Genomic DNA, 19817 nt, shown 5'->3' with positions numbered 1-19817 from the left:
TATGTGTTCTTCATTCTCAAAAGGACCGAGAACATCAGGAGGGTGATGTCTTGACTTGTAAGTGGATTGGATTTAATTGAGGGTGGGCTGTGCAAAGTCACCAGTCATAGATCAAAGCAACTGACAATGGCCCCATTTTGAGGTAAAAGAAAGTGAAATATCAGAACTTTTCCAAAGAAACAGAAAACCTATTGGCTACATGAGCTTCTATATGAAGTAAATTCCATTCATAAGGCTTTGATCTAAAAGGTTTTCAAAAGATGAAAACTGGAAGTGGGGGGGGGGGAAGGTCATCATCCTTCTCTAACCTCCGTCTTGGTCAAACAATATCTGAAATATTCTTAAATTTCGAGCTGGAGATAATTCTAAATCCTTTTGTCCAAGCATCTCCCTCCATCTTACAACTAAGGAAATTAACTAGGAATTCAATGATTTATCTAAGATGTGCAGCTCACGCTACAAGGGAATGGACACAACGGTGTTCTTCTAATGAAAGAGACTAGAGCAGTTTCGTTTAGATAAGTCTCAATGAGGATATGATAGCTGTGTTTAAATAAAGTAGCAGCAATTTGGAGTGAGGAAAGTGATGGAATTAGAAGTAGGAAACCTGAATTCAAGTCTACCTGTATTTATGATACTTATTCTGTTTATATACATCAGACATCGCTTACATGTTATAGGAAAAGAGATTTATAAAACTGAAGGTGCTATGAAAATGGTAGTGATTATTAAATAATAGAGACAGTGATGAGATGAGTGATTTCTTTTGTATAAGGAACTTCTAGATGAGAAATCTGCTTTTTCTGCTGCTGGTTGGTAGCTGGTTGGCACTAATAGGTTAAATGACTTACTCAGAGCACACAACCAGAAGTAGAACTTGAATCTAGGTTTTTCTAGCTTTAAGACTAGCTCTTCATCTACTATATCTCATATGTTTCACCTTAAATATTAGTTTATGTTTTGTATGTAGTACCTGGGAGCATCCTCCAATTCACAATAGATAATCTGCACAAAATCATCTATTGTTCAAGATATTGTGTGGATCTGTAAATACTCAAAACCGTAGTTTGAGAGCCCCCACCTTGTGTGTACCTTTACTAGCCAATCAGCCAGAGGAAACAGTTCTAAGCAAAGGCTTTTAATGAAATAGCTAAATTAAGAAAAATAGGAGCTCATATAGCTAGAGCATAGTCTCCCTCAACTACACAAAGACATCAGTGGGAAGAATAAACACGTGGCTGGGTATACGTATTTAAAATAATGTCTGGAAAAGACCAAATTTAATGGAAATCAGTCATCTAGCAGAAAAGGTATAAGAAAAACCAAGAGGAAACTGATTAGAGGGATAGTAAGATGACATCACTAGGAGGCATCTCAGTATAGAACTGTGAGTTGTAACCCCAGTTACGTGTTTAGCACATGTACCTCCACATGTATGCCCATTCCACAAGCAATTCTCACAGATGTGGCCCCCATATTTGTGTCCTCTCCATACTTGCTCCCTATATGAGTATGTCTTCGTATGCCCTAGCTTATACATCCCATGTGTATAGAAACTGCCATATATAATTCCACTGGACAAAGGACGTTAATGCGTTCTGTTTTCAGTTTCTGTTTTTAACCAGAGTCCTTAGTAGTTGGATTTGTCTCTTATTCTTATTCTTACTCATAGGAAAGTAAGTAAACTCTTCCATCACTTTTAACTTGAGGCTTGGAGACTTTCTTGTTAACTTTCTCCTCTAATCATTACTGATCACAAAATAGAAAATTTTGAAAAAAGGTTTTGTACAAACAAAACTAATGCAGACCAAATTAGAAGGGAAGCAAAATGTTTTTACATTCAAATGTTCTGATAAAGGCCTCATTTCCAAAATGTATAGAGAATTGACTCAAAATTATAAGATTTCAAGCCATTCTCCAATTGATAAATGCTTAAAGAATATGAACAGACAATTTTCAGATGAAGAAATTGAAACTATTTCTAGTCATATGAAAAGGTGCTCCAAATCACTATTGATCAGATAAATACAAATTAAGATAACTCTGAAATACTATTACACAACTGTCAGATTGATTAAGATGACAGAAAAAGATAATGACAAATGTTGGAGGGGATGTGGGAAAACTGGGACACTGACACATTGTTGTTGGAGTTGTGAACGAATCCAACCATTTTGGAAAACAATCTGGAACTATGCTCAAAAAGTTATCAAACTGTGCATACTCTTTGACCCAGCAGTGTTTCTAGTGGGCTTATATCCCAAGAGATCTTAAAGGAGGAAAAGGAACCCCACATGTACAAAAATGTTTGTGGCAGCCCTCTTTGTAATGGCTAAAAATTGGAAACTGAGTGGATGCCCATCAATTGGAAAATGGTTGAATAAATTATGGTATATGAATGTTATGGAATATTATTGTTCTGTAAGAAATGACCAGCAGGAGGATTTCAGAAAGGCCTGGAGAGCCTCACATGAACTAATATTGAGTGAAGTGAGCAGAATCAGGAGATCACCATACATGGCAACAGCAAGATTATATGATGATCAGTTCTGATGGACATGGCCCTCTTCAACGAGATGATTCAAACCAGTTCTACTTGTTCAGTGATGAAGAAAGCCATCTACACACAAAGAGAGAATCGTGGGAACTGCGTGTGGTTCACAACATAGCATTTTCACTCTTTTTGTTGTTGTTTGCTTACATTTTATTTTGTTTCTCTTTTTTTCTTTTGCAGCATGATAATTGTATAAAAATAAATACATGTGTTGCATTTAACATATATTTCCACCATGTTTAACATATTTTGGACTACTTGTCATCTAAGGAAGGACATGGGGGAGGAATTTGAACACAGGGTTTTGCAAGGGCTAATGTTGAAGAATCGTTCATGCACATGTTTTGGAAAATAAAAAGCTTTAATAAAAAAAACTGTCTCCTCAAAAAATGCAAAAACTCTAACATATCCAATAATTAGATCAGGGGAAAGAACCTTCCTAGATTGTTTCTTTCTAGGAATAGTCAAGGAGATTCAAAAGGATGGGGATAGTGTCCTTGGAAGAAATAAAGAAGCTTAGAAGAGGGGAAGGCTTAGAGTTAAAAATAATGAGTTTTACTAGGACATGCAATGGATAATCAAGCAGGTGATGGGATGGGGGCTTCTTTGCAAGATATGGTCCCTGAATAGTGACAGAGAGCTTTATAATTACCCTTTACACGATTGGCTAACTGTCAGAAAAAAAGTCAGAAAAAAAGACTTCAGGAATCATTAGTGGAACCAAGGAGTCATCTGGAGGAATGATGAATGTACTGGGTAACAAGATTTGCTGATAGATGCTGATCTGTGAAAATGGAAGAAAGGAGGAGAATAATGAAAGGGAGCCAAGATGTCAGGTCCAAGAGGCAGATGACAAGCATAGTCATTGATTCAAGTCTGGGCCAACACAGTTCTAAATGTGATGCCAAGAAAAGTCAATTCCATCTCTGATCCACCTTCCACGAACCTGACAAATCGACGCTAATAAAACATAGACCTGCCCACATCACCTCCCAACAGTAGTTCCTATTGCCTCTCAAACAAGCAAACTCCTCGGCCCAGACACACAAATCCTCAACCTTTTCTCCTATCACTTCCTTTCCCATATTCTCCACTCTAGTCCGACCGGCCTAGTAACTGGCGCTTGGGCATGATGTTCCCATTTCCTGCATCTCTTGTTTTGCACGGGTGATCCCCCATGTCTAGGATGCATTCTCTCTATGTTATAAAATTCTGAGCTTCCTTCAAAGCACAGTTCAGGTTTTTCATGTCCTTCATGAAGCTTTCCCCCGATTGCTACAGTTCTTGTACTCTTCTTATGGAAATTACTTTGTATCATTGCATATTCACTCACTTGCCCACATGCTGGATCTTGCCATCAAACCAAAGCTTCAAGTATTTTCTCTAGCCATCTCCTGTGCCTGGCAAGCTCTCCCTCCTCATCTTTGCCTGCAGGCTTTGCCGGCTTCCTTTTGGTCCCAACTAAAATCTGGAAGCCTTTCCCAAGCCCTCTTAATCCTTGTGCTTTCCTCTGTTGGTTTTCTCCTATTTATCCTGAGTAATTTGTTTGTATATATTTATTTGTTGTCTCCTCCATGAGACTGTGAGCTCCTTGAGAGCATCGCAAGGGCTTGGCACAATGCCTGACATACAGAAGGTGCTTTATAAATGTTATTGACTAAAAGTGGGGGGGAGTGTTTGCAGTGTAGCCTCACCTCTAAAACAGTGAATGGCACTTTTATTCTGCACTTGATGCAGAGAAAACAGCTCCTTACAAACAACTTCCTTTTCCAGTGCAGAATGGCACCCTTTCTACAAATCAGGGGAAAGAACTTTCCTAGATTTTTGTCTTTCTAGGAATGTCCAAGGAAATTCAGAAGGATGGGAATAGTGTCCTTGGAAGAAATAAGAAAGCTTAAAAGAGGGGAAGGATTGGAGTTAAAAATAATGAGTTTTATTGGGACATAGTCTTCAAGTTGCACGGCACATCATAGGTGCTTAATAAATGTTTGTTGAATTTGTCATTGAAAACTTGTGATGGAGAGAGCCATCTGCATCCAGAGAGAGAAAACTGTGGGGATTGAATGTGAATCACAACAAGGTATTTTCACCTTTTATTGTCATTTGTTTTTTTTTTCTTTCTTATTTTTTGTCCCTTTTGATCTGATTTTTTTGTGCGGCATGATAAATGTGGAAATATGTACCAAAGAATTATACATATTTAACCTCTATTGGATTATTTGCTGTCCATGGGGAAGAGGGAAGGAAGGAGGAAAAAATAGAACACAAGGTTTTACAAGGGTGAGTGTGAAAACTATCTTTGCATGTATTATGAGAAAAAAGCTATTATTATAAAAAGTAAATGATATTTTGACTAAAAAAGGAAGTTTTCAATGAATGATCAAATTAAGTAGATCAAATGAAAGGAAAAACCTGCTACTTAGATGGTACTAACCTGGGCTCATAGATGGGGTGAAACCAGACAGGAATCCCAGAAATGGGTCGAGGCCATGAAAAATTGGGGGACATCAGCAGAGAATGGGTTTGGGGGTACTTCTGCCAAAGAATGCCAATGTGCTAATCCTCCTTACTTTTGTGCCTTGAAAGGGGCAAAGCTAGATACTATAGTGTGTAAAGCTCTGGACTCAGCATCAGAAAGACCTGAATTGAAATCTACCTTTACCACCTGATGCTGGTTAAATGATTTAATGTCTGTCTCCATTTTTTCTTCTATAAAACAAAATTAACAATTGCATCTACTTCCCAGGGATAAGGCTAGAAGCAGACAATGTTTGAGAAGTGTTTTGTCAAGTTAGTTATTATTAATACTGATTAACTGATTAAATTATTATTGTTGGACAATATTAAAGATCTCTTTTCTGATTATTCAAACTTTAAGGTTGATGCTGAATGTTACAAGTTGGGGTGGGATGGAGGGAGAAACAAGTTGTTAAAAAAATTGATCAGTGCTACTAATGACTCCAGAGAACTGATGATAAAGCTTGTTACCCATCTTTTGACAAAGTGTAGATTCAACATGCAGAATGAGACCTACATTTTCAAATGCGAAGATATCTTTCATTCATACATGAAAAACGTAAATTGATTCTTCCTCCCTCCATTTGTACAATTTTATTTAAAAAGAATCAAAACTTTTTGCCTGAAAGAAAAAATAGAACAGCAAATAAACTGAAAACTGAAGGAAAAACCATTTGGATCGGGCCAGATGGCCACTGAAGTCCCTTACCATTTCCAAATTCTGTGAAGGGGGCCCGAGGCTGAAGTACTAGGGATGCAAACTGTTTTTGCAGAGGAAGGGACATGATCATACAAGGTGGGAGGGGCGTCCTTTAGGCTGGACTTAAGTATCAGCAGTGACCTAGGTTTGAGAACTAGCTGTGATCCATGCTGATTGTGTAACCCTGAGAGAGTCTTTTCTCTGAAACCCCAATGTCATTAGTGTAGTTACTGTCTCCACTGGTACAGCTCATATTCCATCCATGCTCTCCTGAAGAAGGTCCTTCCTGAATGGCAGTTGGTCCCTCGGAGTAAAGTCTGATTTGCCCTTCCCTGGGTATGACTGTCTGATCAACAAGGGTTTGTATTAGTCCGCGGGTATAAGAAGCAACTCATGGCTGTAGTGCGAAGTAAGTTGTGTCAAAGAATGTGTAGCTGCTATAAAACCACCACAGTAGCAGCCCAGTAGCCCACGAAATATTCAAACCAGGGTTCTGCATCTTCAGGACTGTGCTACAAGGCTGAGTGACCTAGGCTCTCCGAGAAGGGGCAATCATACACTTTTGAATACTGACTAATTCTTAGAACTAGATTCTTGGGAAAGAGACCTGTATGTGCAAGAATGTTTGTGGCAGTCCTCTTTGTAGTGGCCAAAAACTGGAAACTACATCAGCTGGGGAATGGCTGAATAAATTGTGGTATATGAATGTTGTGGAATATTATTGTTCTGTAAGAAACGACCAACAGGATGATTTCAGAAAGGCCTGGAGAGACTTATAGGAACTGATGCAGAGTGAAATGAGCAGGACCAGGAGATCGTTCTATATTTCAACAACAATACTATATGATGATCAACTCTGATGGACGTGGCCCTCTCCAACAATGAGATGAACCAAATCAATTCCAATAGAGCAGTAATGAACTGAGCCAGCTACACCCAGGGAAAGAACTCTGGGAGATGACTATGAACCACTACATAGAATTCCCAACCCCTCTACTTTTTGTCTGCCTACATTTTTTATTTCTTTCACAGGCTAATTATACACTGTTTCAAAGTCCAATTCTTTTTGTACAGCAAAATAACTGTATGGACATGTGTGTGTGTGTGTGAATATATATGTATATATATATATATATATATATATATATACATATATATATATATAGTATTTAATTTATACTTTAACATATTTAACATGTATCGGTCAACCAGCCATCTCAGCCATCTGGTGAGGGGGAAGGAGGGGAAAAGTTGAAACAAAAGGTTTTGCAATTGGCAATGCTGGAAAATTACCTATGCATCAATATTTTGTAAAATTTTATTAAATAAACTAATTCATTAATTTTAAAAAAAACTAGCTTCTTTTGTTGCTGTGCTGCTGAATAAATTGCTGTTTATCCTTCATTCTTAGAAAGGACCCTGATATCAAGAAGGTGATACTATGTCATGCCACGGAACTGGATTGAAGAGGACATTACAGAAACGATACCCTGACATGTAAGGGAATGAATCAGTGTGGACTGTGCAAGGTCACCTGTCTCCCTTTCTCCTCCAGAGCCATCTGGGTCCAGAGGCAAAATGTAAATCAGGACAACTGGAGATGGCCCTGGATGTAGTGGGAGACCAGAACTTTTTTTAATTATTAATGCTATAAAACCCTTATTTCATAGTCCCTACATAAAAAAGTCTAGGATGCCCAGCCCAATTTCAATTCTAGTGATATTTATTTGAGATATAAACTGATGTATCTCAGTTAGATGGTAAGATATTATAAGGAAGATGAGATTAAAAAAAATCCAGAGAGAAGATTGTGGGAACTGAGTGTGGATTACAATATAGCATTTTCACTCTTTTTGTTGTTGTCTGCTTGTATTTTGTTTTCTTTCTCATTTTTTTTCCTTTTTGATTTTATTTTTCTTGTGTAGCAAGATAATTGTATAAACATGTTTACATATATTGGATTTAACATATATTTTAACATGTTTAGCATATATTGGGTTACTTGCCATCTGGGGAAGGGATGAGGAGCAGAGGGGGAAATTTGGAACACAAGGTTTTGCAAGGGTCAATGTTGAAAAATTACCCATGCATGTTTTGAAAATAAAAAGCTTTAATACATACATACAGATAGATGATAGATAGATAGATAGATAGATAGATAGATAGATAGATAGATAGATAGATAGATGAATAAATAAATAGATAGCTGGATGGATGGATGGATGGATGGATGGATAAATGAATGAATGAATGGATGGATGGATAAGTAAATAAATAAATGCAAATAAAGGCAGATGTAGAGATTGAATCGGTTTTACAATGTGAAATCTTCTCCAGGTTAGCTTTATGTCCTGGGCATTTTGGGGAGAGGCAGGAACCTAAGATAAGTGATGGCTACCAGTCTTGTCTTTGAGGGGAGGAGGCAGGAGCTCAGAGCACTCTGCTATGCCAGCAGTTATAAAGTCTGGACTTGGGCCCTTCATACTCAGGCAGTATTCCAATCTCCTGCTTTTCCAAGTTCTAAAACTTCATGTGATTGGTTGCACTTGTATGACCTATATCTGAAGCTTACCATCTCTGAGAAGGAGGAAAGGAAGGATAAAATTTGGAACTCAAAACTTTTTTTTAAATTTTAAAACACTGCTTTAACATATAATTAGAGAACAAATAGAATATATTTGTAAAAGTTGTTGGCATTTAATCTATATTGGATTTCTTGCTGTCTTGGGGAGGAGAGAGGTAAGGAAGGGAGGGAGAAAAATTCGGAACACAGTTTTACAAAAATTAATATTGAAAACCATTTTACATGTATTTGGAAAAATAAAATACTATTAAAAAAAGAAATGGTTAACCTGAAAAAAATAAAAACAAAAAGTTGTTGGGGTTTTTTTTAATTGTACCTGATTCTTTTCTAGTCTTTTCATAATCAAGAAGTGGTGACAGGTTAACAGACTGACAAAAATCACAGTTCCAGCTATATTAAGAATAGGGAAATAGATTCTATGAAGTTCATTTTAAAGGATATGCTATATTGAAAACCTATTGATAGCTACTGGAGTGACTGGTGTGCTTGCATAGGCTTTAAGCCCACATTGCAATTTAAGTCAGAAATAGGAGCATGTTTTTTGTGTAATCAACACTGATATAAAATATGTATATATAGAGAGGGGGGTTGAGGCATTTGGGGTTATGTGACTTGTCCAGGGTCACACAGCTAGGAAGTACTAAGTGTCTGAGGTCAAATTTGAACTCAGGTCCTCCTGACTTCAGGGCTGGTGCTCTATCCACTGCACCACCTAGCTGCCCTGATATAATATAATATAGACTAATAATCTATAAAAAGGCCCATGAAATTTATGTTTATCAATGTATTTTAAAATTTAATACTCAACAAACACCATTTAACAAACATTTATTAGTTCCTGCTGTATACAAGGTAACATACTAAGCACCAAGGATACACTGGCAATAATAAAGTATAACTATAAATAAAATTCACAGGAGAACAATATAAGCCACCAGAATTTTCTTTTTTTTTTTCATCTAGACCTGTGATTTTATCAGTGTGGCGACTTTGCAACATGTCCCTGGATGGACACTAGCAAGTCTTCTATAACTTATAATTTAAGAGAGTCACATGGGGACTCGGAGAGGGAATGAGACTTTCCCAGGATGACACAGCCCAGATAGGGCAGAGGCAAGATTTGAATCCAGGTCTTCCCAATCAAGACTGGCCTTCTACCCATCAGGCCATGCTTCTCTTAGTACAAGATATCACAGGCTTTGTGAATCCTGCAGGGAAGTGGGGGATCATCCTCTTCCCGATTTTCCCCTCAGCACAGACATCATGGGGATGACTTCATGAACTGAGCATGATGCTCAGGGTAAGAGCTAATCCTCTTCTCTACACAAGCACAAAGGACAAAGACGTCTTTGTTAGGGACGTGGACCAAAGGACTAAATGGGACAAACTGAGGAGATGGCAGCCGCCTGCCCTGTTTCCGCTTCTCTCTCCGTTGACGATGAGATTTATATCTCATAGTTTCTGAATTTCCGCAGGAGCTCCGAAGGGGCATCTCCTGACCAGCGAAAACGCAGGTGCCAGGGGTTGCCAAATGGAAAGCCTTTAAAAGAAAAGAATCCACTTTTAGAAATTAAAGAGAAGGAAGCCAAGCTTTCTACAGCAGAGTCCAAAAGCCTCTTAAGTTGGCCGGGACTCTGGAGGTCATCTGGTCCAACCTGGGCCCGACAAGTTTCCTCAACAACAAAAGCCCAGTGTCCTCCAGTGAGGATGACCACTCATTGGAGATGCAGCCTGTTTAGGTTAACATTTTAAATCAATTTACTAATTTTTTTTTTACATCAAACCTAAACTTGTTTCTCTGCAGCTTCTGTCTATTAATAACTCACCTGGGAAGGACCTCAGAGGCCATCCAATCTGACCTTCTCAGTGAAAAGACGAGAAAACTTACCCAAGTTCACAAAGGCAGTAAGTTTGGGGAGGGATTTGAACCCAGGTCCTCTGACTGCAGAGTATTACCCTTCCTGACCATGGTCTTTAAGACCAAGAAGTGGGACCTGTCTTCCATATGAAATAAGTTCTCCCCATCTCCTCTTATCCAGGATAACCATTCCCAGCTTCTCCCATTGATCCTCATGTAGCATGTCTTTGAGTCCCTTCCCCAACCAAGCTTATCAGTGTCATCTCTAAAACATGGAAACGTAACAAGACTTCACCGAAGTAGCTGAAATGTCAGACAAAGGGAGGCCTTCATGGTGAAGCACAATCTTGAGGGAAGGCTATTCATTAAGCCATGTCATAGAGTCATAACTAGGAATCAGGGTTTAGCTGGTGGGAGCCCCCCAAAGATTTCAAATACTAGGGCCTGTATGGAATAGATGATTTTGGGAAACATGTCCTAGCTCAAGTAAAAATGCTAGGCTTTTGATCTGGAGATTATTGGTCTGGAGGTCTGCATTCAAATCCTATAGCTGATACTGAGTGCATGCCCCCAGAAAAGTCATTTTTCCTCTCTGACTCTCAATTTTCTCATCTGTGAAATGGGAATGCTGTACTATCTTGCACTACCTACCTCATGGTATTATGAAGAAACTATTAAACCATAAAGTGTTACAGAAATGGGATGATCAAAATGGTAACTAGGATGAAACATCCCCTCAATTGGGTGGGGAGGGGTGGGCAGAGACCTCAGGGGAGTAATAACAAGTACTGTTGAGAAGGTAATCCCCCCACTTTTGAGAGAGAACAGGGAAGGATAGAGAAAGAGCTCAGAATTGCTACCATTACCAGATTGTAGAGGCCATAAACTCCAAACCCATCTTTTTTAAATGAGATAACTGAGACACAGAACAAGATCACAGAGCTAGTAATTATCGCTGGACTTGAACCTTCTTAACTTCCTGCTCTTCCCTACACACTGCACCACATTAGAAGTATAACATGGAAACAGCTTGGTGGCTCAGTGGATAGAGCACCAGCCCTTAAGTCAGGAGGATCTGAGTTCAAATCTGGCCTCGGACACTTAACACTTCCTGGCTGTGTGACCCTTGGCAAGTCACTTAACCCCAATTGCCTCAGGGAAAAAAATTTTAAAAATTATATATATATATATATATATATATATATATATATATATATATATATATATATATATATATATATATATATATATATATATATATATATATATATATATATATATATATATGTTTATAACATGGTACAGTTAGTTACTAAATGTTAGGATTACTAAGTGAGAACTCGGGTTGTCTGGATAGTGACGAGGTGAGAATTCAGGTTGGACAATTACAAGGTGAGAACTCAGGTTGACTTGATGGAAGGAGCAGGCTCATTGGCTGAGGTGGTTCTTCCCAGAAGCCCTTGCATTATCCCACGCCCATTCAATTGTCCAACCTGAATTCTCACCTCGTCACTATCCAGACAACCCGAGTTCTCACTTAGTAATCCTAACAACTAAAGTGCTGGAATTAACCAGGAAAATGAATGTTGGTTCAGATGCTGCTTTAGGCACTTCCTGTCTTTGTGACCAATGGGCACATATTATTTAGGTATGCAAAGCCTCAGTTTCCTATCTGTAAAATAAAGAAGTTGGACTGCACAATGTCTGGAGTCACTTCCAGTATCAAATCTAAGCCTCTGATCCAGTAGTTTACTTATGATAATTCACTTTTTTGCTAACCCAGTGGGAAACTCAGTCATTTCTGTAGAAAGAGCATCATCACCATGATCAATGCCCTCTCAGATGTGGTTCTCATTAAATTTGGTACCAAAGGGCACAGCCCTGGTCACCCTACTGGAGCTAAAAATCTGAGTAGGAGGAAAAAGACAATCCAAAAAAAGGAAGTCCAGCTAGAACTAGTCAATTTTCTCTTCTAAGTAAAACGTATGTTCTATCATAGGTTTTCACTGCCAAACACGGCCTCTCCAAATTCAGAAACCTGCCAGTTGTCAAGGAATCCTGGAATGAAATTCACCACAGGACCAATTTTCATCCAAACATAGCACAGTATGAACATTGTATTATCAATGTAGACTCTCAACTCCTACCAAGAACCTGGGAGGAAGGATATTCTCGTCAACCCTGAGATCAGCATTGTAAACTGGTTTGGATAGAACTCCCATTAAAATAAATCTCTGAATCTGTGAGTTTGGACAAAACAAGGGGAGAGATGGAAATGATATGTTCATTCAAATGCTGATCATTTAAGGTGAGATTAAAAGTTCCTAGTATACAAGATCAAAAGAAAAGGAAAAGGCCCAATATGGACAAAAAATGTTTGTAGCAGCTTTTTTGTGGTGGCAAAGAATTGCAAATTGAGGGGATATTCATTAATTAAGGAACGGCTGACCAAGTTGTAATATGTGTTTGTGAAGGGAATACTACTTGGGTTTCAGAAAAACCTAGAAAGACCTATATGAAGAGATGCAAAATGAAACAAACAGAACCAAAACAATACACACAATAATACTGTTTATAACAATATTACAACAATTGTCAATATGAATGACTTAGCTACCCTAATCAATACAATTCCAAAGGATCCATAATGGAAAATGCTATTACCTCTAGAAAAAAAAATTAGATATTTTTAAATTTTATTTTTCTTGCTTAATTTTTTTACAACATGGCCAATATAGAAATATTTTGCATGTCTTCACATGTATAATGGATATTATATTGCTTGCCTTCTCAATGGGGTGAGTAAAGGACTTTAGGGATAGAGAAAATTTCGCACTCAAAATAAAAAATTAATATTTTAAATCTTTTAAATTAAAAAAAAATTTGAACAAAACAAGCAGAACCAGTACACGACAGCTAGAATGTGTGATGATCAACTATGAAAGACTTGGTTCTTCTCAGTGGTTCAGTGATCCAAAGCAATCCCAAGAGACTTTGGACAGAAAATGCCACCTGCATCCAGGAAAAGAACTAAGGAGACTGAATGTAAATCAACACATACTATGTTCACTTCTTTTTTCTGTTTTTTTTTTAATCTCTCTCATGGTTTTTCCCTTTTGCTCTGATTTTTCTCTCCTAACATGATTCATAAAGTAATGTTACACATTACTTTATGATGTGTATTAAAAATAATTTTAGGGGTAGTAGTTGGTATAGTGGATAAAGCACCAGATCAGGGGGATCTGAGTTCAAATGTGACCTCAGACACTTAACACTTCCTGGCTGTGTGTCCTAGGCTTAACCCCAATTACCTCAGCAAAAAATAATAATAATAATAATTTTAAAAGACACAAAAAAATAAAAATAAATTTTAAAAATTGTAATTCCTAGTACAGAATTGTGTATACTTTTGATCTGGAAAACCAAATTTGATTGTGTTGGTGTAGAGAAGTCACAGGATAGAAACTCCACTCTTGATGATACTAGCTCACAGAACTCCCCAGGACACTGACAGGGTAAATGATTTGCCCAGAGTCATACAACCAGGAGGGTCAGAAGAAGGACTTGAAAACAGGACTTCCTTAGTGTATCCACTATGTCAAGCTGCCTTTCATCCTACACATCTTGTAGACGAAAATGGGCATTGCCATACTTTTGGCATTAGCCACACACACACACACACACACACACCAAACAAACAAAAAAATCAAAAGCAGCATAGGTGAGGGAATGAATGTTATAGAATATTACCCATCACAAAAGGTGAGAAATTCAGAAGTACATGCTTGAATAAGTAAAGAATGTCCATGGGGACTGAGAGAGGAAAGGGAAGAAACCAAAAATCAAAGAACAACATAAACAAAATCAACACCAAAAAAATATTAAAATTTGGTTTAAGAGCAATGGCCAAACCTAGCTCCAATTATCTAAAGATAATTTTTAGTGAATTTCTCTCCTTTAGGCAGAAAGGTGGGGATCACAGTGCAGAGTGCTGTATATGCTGTCAGGCATTGTGATAATTTATTCAACTTAGCAGTTTTTCTTTTTTATTTTCTTTCTTTCTTTTTTACAAAAGAGAATTCTGAGCAGTTGGCAATGGGAAATATCTATGGCATGAAAGAAAAAGCCCCAAAATATGCATGAATATCTAAACTATACATTTATGCTTTCAGAGGGAACAAGTATAAACCTGGGACCACGTTGCATGATACACATACATTTCAGGAGTCATTTTCCATACTTTTCATTTTTATCAAAGAGCTCAAATGAGATTGAGGATCTCAGCTGGCAGTCTGCCCAAAGTTGCAAAAGAAATCTGTGACAGCAGATGTCAAGCACCTGGGGCTTGCAGGAGATTAGGAAGGGCACCAGAGAGTGATAGATGGGAAATTGCACCGAGCTTTGTAAAATCTACTCGAATGCTTTTTTTTTTATTTCTTTGGATGCTGGGGCCATGAAAATTGCTCCATTATAAGAAAACAGGATTCTCTGTGACTATGCTGAGAGCATGCTGGGATCGACTCTGTGCTTCTCACAGCAGAGAGGCTCTATTTGAAAGACAGCAGGAAAACATGAGCTTCGCCAGAATCCCATCATTCTCCAGATCTGCTATCCAAAAGAAAGACATCCGTCCTGTTTCCCCTCCCACTCCAAGTAATGGCGTGCCCAAGTCCAGCCTCAATTATCACCTGCTACGGGAAACTTCTGGGCATCTAAATGGCTCAGTGGATGGAATGAGTGCCAGGTCTGGAATCAGGAAGAATTCAAATTGGACTTGTGTGATCCTGGGCAGGTCACTTCACCCTGCTTAACTCAGTTTCCTAACCCTGGCAAATCTTTCCAGTATCTTGGCCAAGAAAATTCCGAATGGGATCATGAAAAGTCAGACAAAAATGTCAGAAAAATGCCTGAATAACAAAAAAGGGCACTTGACAAATCAGCACCTTCTCTGCAGCCAAGTTACGGAGGGACTAAGTGATTTGCTTAGGTTCACACTAGAGCCAGTCTGTAGCAGAGACAACAGAGATTAGGGAAAAACATTCCAACTCAGGCATCAAGAAGACTTAGGTTCAAGGGTCATTTCTGGCTGGCCAAAAATGCCTCCTTTTCCCCTTGGTTGCACAAAATGTCCATGTACTTATGTAAATAATGTGCCTTTTTCTTTCTTTTCTTTTTTAACCTGATCTGTGATTTCATCAGCATAAGGAGCTCCCAATGAGGAATTTGTTCTACCAGTGCAGGTCAGCCCCTGATGGGCAAGGATCAACTTTAGAGAATTGACTTTGGCTTGGAGAGGGGTGAATTGATAATGTCACACTGGCAATACATGTTAGAGGCAAGATCCAAACTCTGAGGTTACTTTTCTGGCCCCTCAACCACATGATCTGGATTTCTTATAGATGCTAATTACAATGCTCTCTTTCAAAATGTAACATTTAATTTCATTTCATATTTCAAAATGTAATATTTTAGAGCAAAGGTTCCTGAACACAACTATATGGCATTTTTAAAATACTTCAAAATTGTGTTTCAAGATATTTGGTTTCTTTTGTAGTTTTATAAAACATGATTCTCAGAAGAGGTCTAAAAGTTTCCATGACTCAAAACAGGCTAAGAACCCTTTCTATAGGGGATAGGGACTGGAGCCTTGATTCCACTGGAATAAGGAAATCTCAAGAGAGGAAAGTCCCTCAACCAATGCCCTCTGGACCTTCTTGGAAGTTTATGGTCTTAAAGAGCTGCCTAGAATTAGTGATGTCAAACTCAAATAGAAATGGGGTCACTAAATTAGTATATATGGTACCCTGCAGGCCATAGATTGACTTAGAAAGTCAAGTAGTAACATTATCTATGTTTTATTGCATTTTTATTTACTTTGTTAAATATTTCCCAATTATATTTTAATCTGATTTCAATGGCAGTTGGCAGAGTCTTTGACACCTTTGGCCTAGAGAATGGGGTCATATTTAATAGGCCAGTATGTACCAAAGCAGGACTTGAACCCAGGTATTTCTGGCTTCCAGATCAGCTCTCTTTCCACCACTTAAACCTGTCTTTCAGTATCACTATAAAGAAGAAGAAGTGGAAATATCCACCAAAGTCTGCCAGGAGTGTCCTAGGTTTTTCCCCTTTTCTCCTCTAGGTATCTACCATGGACAGGACTTACTTGAGGAGTCTGGGCTTTGGGTGGACTTGTCCATGGTCCTAGGCTCTCCTTCCTCCTTTCTCTCTGTAGAGGAGCTCAGTCCTTTCTTGGCCATTTCTGTCTGGCTTCCTTCCTCCTCTGTGTTGATGTCAGTTGGGTCAGGTTCTTCCAGCATCTTCTCCTTCTTGCTTCTGACAGCCCAGTGCATAGACTAGAAGAATTGAAATAGGAGACAGAGGTATATTGTAGGTACGCCGGTGTTCTACATTTAACTGTAGGTACTCTCACTAACCTGCTGCATGACCTTGACCTCTAGGAGACTTCTTGTTATTCAACCATGTCCAACTCTTTACGACCCTTTTTGGGGCCGTTTCCTCCTCCAATGGATGAAGACAATCAGGGTTAAATGACTTACCTAGAGTAAGTCACAGTCCTCCTGAACCCAGGGCTAATGCTTTAACCATTGTACCATCTAGCTGCCCCCAAGAAAAAAAATTTAAAATATAAATTATATTATATATAATATATTATATAATATAAAAATTATATTATATTATTATATACAATATAAATTATATTATATATTATTTTATTTTATTTATATATTATACATAAATTATATTATTTGAAATTTTAAATATAACATGATAGACTCGATAGAGAATTGGCCTCTAAACTAGGAAGATCTGACACATACTGGCAGGGTAACCCTAGCTAAGTCCTTAAGCTCTCAGTGGTCTAGGCAACTCGCTAATGTTATAATTTATAAAGAAAAAGTTTTCCAACTACACTGGTAGAAGAGGTTTCCTTATCTATAAAATAATAGACCCAATAACTATTATTGTTATCATTAATAATACATGTATGTGTGTATAGTGCTTTAATGTTTGTAAAGTGTCTTACATTTGTTAATTCATTTGATCCTCAAAATCACCTCCCTGACTTCAAATCTAGCCTGTGATTTAATAGTTGATCTTATTAGCTGTGAGACTTCTAGTATGTTACTTACCTTCTCTTTGCCTCAGTTTCTTCAGCTGTAAATTGAGATTAATATTTGCAAGGTTAATACAAGAATCAAATAATATATATCAGCATTGTACTTAGCATTTAGCACAGTGGCTGATACATAGTAGGCACCATTATAAATGCTTATTTTTCTCCCCTTGTGTTCTCCTATTATATATGTCCCTGTGTTGGTTTTTCTTAACTGTTTTTCTTCATTACAAGGGACTTAGACAAGAGTGGGTGGAAATTATGAGAAAGTATGATAAAAATGGCTGATGTCAAAATGAAAGACATCAAGAACTTTTAAAATAATTAACAGTGGTTTTCTAGCCTGTGTTTGCTAGTTCTGTGAAAACCAGAAATATCTTTATAGTCATCCTCATTAGGCTGTGAGTACTATTAATACTGAATCCTTTGTTCCCAATGGGTTCAATGCAATGTGACAAACAACATTCATTTATTAAGCAAAGTGTTGTGCTAGCTGGATGTTGGGTTCTACAAACATATAAAAGAGCCCTGTTCTCAAAGAGCTTACAGTCTGATGGAGAAAGAACAAGTGCCCAAAAAGAGAGGGTGAGATAAGAGCTGAGGAGAGGCCCAAACAAGATGTATAGAGAAATCTGAAGAAGGAGAGCTTACTTTCCCTTGGAGGATGGAAGTGGAGAGAGAGGTTTAGGACCTACTTTGTGAAGGAAGAGACATCTTAATGATAGAAGAAGGGAATTCTAGACATGCATATTGGCAACAAGACAGAAGGCAGAATGAGAATGAAGTCATTTTGCCTGGAATTCAGAACAAAGAAAGGGTAGTAAGAGACAATAAAGCTGCACAGGGATATCAGAGATTAACTCCGGTGGGCCTTGAATGCTAAAATCAGATCAGGATTTATTTGGCTGGCAATAGGGAGTCATGAAAAGTTGCTGAGTAGTAGAATGACTCTAAAAAGAGAAAAGTGCTGAATTTGGAATCAAGGGACCCAAGTCCTAATTCTGATTCTGTTATGATCTTGTGTGATCTTGATCAAGTCCCACTCATCTGTAAAATAAGGGGGGGGGGAGAATAATAAAACAAACTTCAAGGTTCCTCTCATCTTCAAATCCATGATCTTATGAGTTTTATATTTGTCTTGCTTCAATTTAAAAATAATAATAAATTAAATTGCTTTTTATAATGTGACTTTGATTGTTTTTTTTTTCTTCTGAGTCACTCTCAACAAAAGGGAGGAAAGTGTTCCCCTACAGTGTTTTAAGTAAATGCAGAATGAAGTTTGCTCAAATACAATGAAATCTTCTGCAAGCAATTCATTTTTAAATTCATAGAAATTATTACCCAGATATCTGAGTGTATTTGTCGTGCAAGGCACAAATGACGTCAAGGGAGCTGTCCTTGGTGGGATGACTCACCCCCATTCAGTGAAAAGCAATAAAAGCTCATGGTAATAACAGTGAAGAGGAAGTACAGCAGAGAGGAAGAGATTTGGGGAGAGTGAGGCAGCCAAGAGTGAAACTCACAGGGCATAGAGTCAGTAGTACAAATAATGGAACAGCTGCCCAAATGTATAGACACTGAATACCAGAAACAGGAGCTTATTCAGGAACTTATTGGAGAATATTCTTTTTTAAAAAGAAAGAAAGAAAGAAAGAAAGAAAGAAAGAAAGAAAGAAAGAAAGAAAGAAAGAAAGAAAGAAAGAAAGAAAGAAAGAAAGAAAGAAAGAAAGAAAGAAAGAAAGAAAGAAAGAAAGAAAGAAAGAAAGAAAGAAAGAAAGAAAGAAAGAAAGAAAGAAAAAGAAAGAAAGAAAGAAAGAGGGAGGAAAGGAGGAAGGGAGGGAGGAAAGGAGGAAGAGAGGAAGGGAGGAAGGAAAGGAGGAAGAAAAACACTGAAAGTCAGAATTAATTGCTTTAGAAGAATATCTTCTGAGTCCCTGAGGGGGTTGTATTTGGCATGCAAAAGTTATGGGAAGAGTAAAGGTGATTTGAACATTAACATTCCCACACACTACATACACAAACAAATCCTGCCTACCTGAAGCAACCACAACAATAACAAACCATAGAGCCAATGTAACTTGGGCACAACATATCCTAATCCACATGACATTTAGTTTCCTCATTTATTTAAACAGAAGAAATAGACTGAAATCGGTAGGACTTCAAACACATCAGATTACACAACATGAGAATCACAAGCCAGAGGACAGAATGTCCATGAACATGAGAGAGCAAGAAACAACAAAAATTGGCCACCCAGAAGTCTTGTAAATGAAAGCCTGTGCTGCACAAAGACCAGGGTTTCAGCACATCTGGATCAGATCGATAAAAGCCAACTAATGGTAGAACTCCAGCTAAGATATCCATCTTTACTTTGCCAATAAGGTAAAGCATTCTGCCAGCAAGATTCAAGATTAATTATCAGAAGGCTAGTGAGGCTCATGGATGAGCAAAAGCTTGGAGTTT

At 37.9% G+C, this 19817-nt stretch overlaps 1 protein-coding gene across 2 annotated transcripts in view; it reads right to left on the bottom strand.

Moving 5' to 3' along the window:
• The window catches only part of DNAJC12 (DnaJ heat shock protein family (Hsp40) member C12), a 52487-nt gene that overhangs the window by 13842 nt on the left and 18828 nt on the right, over positions 1-19817 (bottom strand). Inside the window, exons 4-5 of one of the 2 annotated variants that reach the window (XM_074296607.1) lie at positions 16380-16569; positions 9168-9895 (exon numbers count right to left, since the gene is read on the bottom strand). In XM_074296607.1, coding sequence (XP_074152708.1) covers positions 9801-9895; positions 16380-16569 — 285 coding nt within the window. In that variant the 3' untranslated portion in view covers positions 9168-9800. Of the gene's footprint in view, positions 1-9167; positions 9896-16379; positions 16570-19817 lie in introns of those variants that run through there. The other variant, XM_074296606.1, reaches the window with a different exon arrangement.

The sequence above is a fragment of the Sminthopsis crassicaudata genome, chromosome 2 (assembly GCF_048593235.1).
Source record: "Sminthopsis crassicaudata isolate SCR6 chromosome 2, ASM4859323v1, whole genome shotgun sequence".
In the NCBI taxonomy this organism is placed as follows: domain Eukaryota; kingdom Metazoa; phylum Chordata; class Mammalia; order Dasyuromorphia; family Dasyuridae; genus Sminthopsis; species Sminthopsis crassicaudata.
This window is presented reverse-complemented; position numbering and strand designations above follow the sequence as displayed.